Source organism: Gnatocerus cornutus, chromosome 6, assembly GCF_029298725.1.
Source record: "Gnatocerus cornutus isolate USDA-ARS CGAHR chromosome 6, icGnaCorn1.1, whole genome shotgun sequence".
NCBI classification, from domain to species: domain Eukaryota; kingdom Metazoa; phylum Arthropoda; class Insecta; order Coleoptera; family Tenebrionidae; genus Gnatocerus; species Gnatocerus cornutus.
Window position 1 is genome coordinate 12,701,368 of NC_142238.1, and position 5,065 is coordinate 12,706,432.

General features: G+C 36.4%; 2 protein-coding genes across 2 annotated transcripts in view; one reads left to right on the forward strand and one right to left on the reverse strand.

Annotated features, from left to right (window-relative positions):
• Positions 1-538: 538 nt before the first annotated feature.
• Positions 539-4,647, forward strand: LOC148173078 (scavenger receptor class B member 1). Its single transcript, XM_088039215.1, has 6 exons — positions 539-930; positions 2,731-2,822; positions 2,874-3,034; positions 3,083-3,227; positions 3,278-3,478; positions 3,521-4,647. The coding sequence occupies exons 1-6, from the start codon at positions 903-905 to the stop codon at positions 4,484-4,486; spliced, it is 1,593 nt and encodes a 530-aa protein (XP_087895341.1). The 5' UTR covers positions 539-902; the 3' UTR covers positions 4,487-4,647.
• A 69-nt stretch (positions 4,648-4,716) lies between these two features.
• The window catches only part of LOC148173079 (chymotrypsinogen B), a 9,411-nt gene continuing 9,062 nt past the window's right edge, over positions 4,717-5,065 (reverse strand). The window contains exon 6 of the mRNA XM_088039217.1: positions 4,717-5,019. Coding sequence (XP_087895343.1) covers positions 4,858-5,019 — 162 coding nt within the window. The 3' untranslated portion in view covers positions 4,717-4,857. The remainder of the gene's footprint in view (positions 5,020-5,065) is intronic.

Here is a 5,065-nt window from a genome sequence, read left to right on the forward strand (position 1 = left end):
TTATTGTGTAAATCTTGTTTCTAAATGACGATTATAGAATTATAGTTGTGTGAGAAATATCAGTGTTCAATCACTTATAAACAATTATCTTTAGTTATTATGAAAGCAACCACAAATTCTTAATTGGAAGGAAATTGAGACACTAGAACTAGATTATAAGAAGTTAGCTCATAATCACATCGCATGTTGCAAGTAAAACCTGTGAGTACTGTCTCATTAGTCAAGTAACCCGAAAACTTGATTTTTGGTCACAATTTGTATCCTCGAGATTAATGCGAATACTTAAGTTTACGATTATTTCGAGTGAGTCCTTCTATGTTAAGGTGAAGGTGCATCTTGTTAACATCCATCAAGTTTATGCGTTTCAAGTTCACAAGCTAAACTACGTTTGCAGAATTGGCAGAAACTTAAACACTCTCTACTTGCATAATTTTAGATTACCTTCTGTTACACACCTTTCTAAATACCTACACCGGTCTAGTTCTAGTCCATATAAAGTTTTTCTTTCATAATAGTCAGTGCTGTCCTTTCAATGGAGGTTTAGTGGGTGCAATGTGCAAGTTGCGGACGTTTTTCTCTTCATTGACATCAGCAGAATGTCACATAAAATAAATCATAAGATGTACCTGTTTATTGTTAATTGTCCACATCATTAACCAACGTCAAATAACCGATGACAATATTTTGGTGGGGCAGGTAAAGTTCTTGAGAAGCGCCAACCTCGGACGTCATATCTATCAATTTCTCCCACTCATTAAATAGGTAAGCCGGCTTCTGTCTTTTAAAAACCCCCAGAACTCTTGTCAATGGATTATTTTGCCATTTAAGTTGAGCTGTTTTGTATCTCCACTGATAAGGACAGAAGTTTAGTGTTAGTGCAACAGATCACTTTTGTGACAACAATGGAATTTAAATACAAAATTAACTCACGTAAGTTTCTAATTTTACTTTAAAAATACACACTCATTTTTCATTTTTTTGCACGTTCGGTTCAAGTAAAATTTATTTTTGTTAATTAAGTCATTTATAAAATAACAACGTTTATGCTGGGTCAAATTTTGAAAATTTTTGCAATTTATATTCAAGTTTCTTTCCTCAATAAGGTCTCATCCTTTGATTATTTTAAATCGACGCAATGACTTTGAAAAAAAATCATCAGTTTTAATGGCGTTGTTCCGCAGAAAAAATTATGCATTAACTCCTCATTAGTTTAATCCGCACACGTGTCGTTGTCGAACTTATCGATTTATACATGTTTAGACTCCTAAGCAGCAACTTATTGTTGTCGTCCGATGAATCTTCCACCGGAAGAACAAAATTGGAATAGTTAACACTTCAAAACAATTAACCAGATAAACAGAGTAAAGAGCATTTTTTTGTCTTTAATAAATAAATAATTAACTGTTTTGAAATTGATGAGGTCAAGACATTAGCTGTTAGTGTTATCACCGCCAGCAAAGTTCATGTTCAAAATTACAAATTTTCACACTTTTTTTGCGAACTCTTGGAATGCATTCCAAATTGGATGAAATGATATACCATGGCTGCGTTGCCGATCTGACCCCCAATATCAAGGTGTACTTAACATAATCTTGGCCAAGGATTCGTGAAATCGCCTTAAACTTTGGCGCGAAGACGAACGCTTTTCCGGTTATATCCAAAAATAGCGACGGGACTCTTACAGCATCGAGTGATAAGAGTTTGATAAGAAATTTTGTTTGGCAATAGAGCTGCGTTTGATTTTATAATCGTTTGTTCAAAATTTGTTCGAAATATGAAAGAGCCTCTATTTGTGGTATAAATTTAAAAAAAGAAATGAGGACTATAAAAAATTGCAAATTTAGTCCTCTCCCAAACATAATTGTAGTTAATTTTGAAGACTAATAACAGTAATAAGAAGTTCAGTTAAAAAAATTGTGCTTTTTCTACTCTGACGCAAAATCGAACAAGTTCCACCAAAATGAAGATCAAAGACGTCATTCAAGACAAAAAATACGAAATGGACGTCTGACCATATATCAATTAGAAGTCAAGACAAATTACTTAAATTTTAGATAAGATCCGTGAGTCAACTAAATTAGTCTTCAGTCCAAACAATTTACTAGGAAGATAGCAAATGAGGCGTTACCGAGCACAAAATGCATTTAAGAAATGCAGATGCATTTTTAACTTTCTATTAATTAACATTAAATAACCTCATAGTTAGCTAATAGTTCACTGTTAACAGAGAATTCTTCTGATGTAAGTCTGCTTTGAATTAGAAAGAGGGAAATGTTTGGACTTGTCTGGTGCATTTCCCGTCGATCGTTACTCTTCCATTTGAAACAGAATGTTTACTACACACACTGATAACGCTGAAGTAATTAAGTAATAGCGTGATAAACAATCCTTCATCAATAATGCGTTTCTCCAAATTTGAGTGTAGAATGAATCACGATATGATCAAAGGCCGCAAATTTACAATAAATATCCGCGAGGCATCTTTCACTAAGTATCCATTACCTCGCCGTACAATGAGTTCTTAAGTATAACATTGACCGAATCTTCTGAGATAAACAATGACGTCCAATAAAATTCGTCAATTTCCGAACTAAAAGTGACCTTAACCAATATTTTATGGTAATACTTGACACCCAACATTATATAATCTAGAAAGTACATTGACTTCCATGGCAATGAACTAACGATTTTTCGAGGTAACGCTCAAGAAGTAAAATTCCGTTTTTACAGGGCTTCTTATGCTGTTGATGCTGGGTGCCATCATGACTTGTAGTTCGTACCTCATGCATGTATACCAACCCTTCCAAATCATTGTTAAAAAGGTTTGTTTTCCACTCAGTTCCAAGTTGTTTTTCCTAAAGAAAATTTTTCAGGTGACCAGTTTAGGTCCTGGGACCATCTTCCTGAAGTTGTGGGAAGTCCCACCTTACAGTGTCTTCATCGATACGTTCATTTTTAATGTGACTAACCCTGAAGAGTTCCTCGCGGGAAAAGAAAAATTAAAAGTAGAACAAATTGGACCATATGTCTACCAGTACGTTTTTAACCTTTTAAAAGTGGGCCGCTCATGTTTAATTTTTAGAGAGATACTTTATAATAAAAATGCCACGTTTCACGGGAATGGAACCATGACATTTGAACCTCGACGACATCTAAAGTTTCGAAGAGATATGTCAATAGGAGACCCTGACGAAGACAGAATAATTTCGTCAAATATACCTTTACTTGTGAGTGACTCACTTAAAGACGTGGAACAAAAGTAAGCCTCTTATTGTAGGGCATAACAGCGTCGCTGCAAGACTCCGGAATGTTTACCAACCTAGCAGTGACCACAATCAGCAGTACTCTCAACTCGCAATCTTTCCTAAACATCACCATCTCGGAGTATCTTTGGGGCTACGACGATCGTCTCGTCACACTTGCTAATAAAGCCATTCCGTCCTGGATCAACTTCGATCGCTTCGGAATCCTGGATCGGGTAAGTCTTCTCAAAAGAACTCTAAACTTACCGTTAAAATAGTTGATGGCTTTAGATAACGCGACGAATTTCGTGACGTTGGTCCTTGATCCTGAGCAAGTTCCAGCGAGTCCCATTCTAACAGAAGCAGAAAGAAAAGCGATGTACCACATCCATCGGTGGAACAATTCGCCTGGGCTCAAGCAATGGGGCTATGTTGATACCAACGAGACCACGAGTGCCAACTCGAGATGTAACATGATCGAGGGTACTTTCGAAGGAACTGTTTTTCCTCCAAACTTGAAAGCTAACTCCACTGTGAAAATGTACAGACGCGCGTTTTGTCGTCCTGTTCCTTTCCATTTTACTGGAAAGCAGTTGACGAAGAAGGGATTCTCGGGAGTGCAGTTCGAGGTTGATGACGATTTTCTCGCTAATCCTGAAGAGAATCCTGACAATGCGTGTTACTGTGTTAAAGGGAAGTGTCTTCCTAAGGGAATGGGATCGATATCGCCGTGTTACTACGATATTCCCATAACGATATCGCAACCACATTTCTTTAATTCCGATCCGATTCTTAAGGAGAGTGTCGATGGAATGAAACCAAACAAAGAAGACCATGACTCGAGTTTCATTATCCATCAAGAACTGGGAGTAGTTCTAGAAGCAAATCTTAGAATACAAATTAATTTAGATATTGGTCAAACCAAATATAACTCTAGAACAAAACCATTCAACGGAATGGTGCTACCTTTGTTTTGGCTTCAGTTACGACTGGGTGACATTCCCACTGAAGTAAATTTGTTAATAACTCTAGTTTTTCACGTGTTACCGGTGGTCGAAGAAGTAATAATATACTTATTGGGGTTGGGGGGTTTAGCGGTTATGTCAGGAGCAGCGGTCCACGCGCTGTTCTTTTCAAAAGATGTACCAAACAGTAGGTTAAGTTTTAGGGGAGAGTATAGTCCCATTCCTATCATTCCAATAAATTCGCCGTATTTTAAACCCGAGCTTAGAATACTAAAATAATTGTTGTTAGTTTGTAAATAGAAGCAATGCCTGTGTAGTAATTAGCGTCGTCGACGTTTTAGAGACTGAACTATTTATAATGTAAATATCTGTGAAAATTTAGTTTTAAGACATATTATAAGATTGGTTTCTACGATTTTATAATAAAACATTTAAGTAAGGTTTGTTGTTTCTTTGAAAGTTGGAACGGAATTCCACTTGTTTCTTGTTATGTGTAAATAATTGTGTGAAAGTTTTAAAGTTTGTTTTATTTAAGAAAGGTTTGTACTCTTTTGTAATAAAGTTTTTATATACAATATATTTACAACGTTTGTTACTTTCACAAATAATTACTATCACATCTGAGATCAGGTCAGTGTCAGTCAAGGTCGCTATAAACGCGTTTTTGATTTTATCCATGGGAGATAATAGGATAATCGCGTGTAGACATCTGGGAATCCCGGTTTGGCACATCCAGAACCAAATGAAGTTATCCCTGCTAACATCCATCTGCCGTCTCTCATCGCGCATTGAAGAGGTCCTCCGGAATCTCCCTGAAACAACACGGTTAGGCCCAAATGCATGCAAGATTGGATTTTT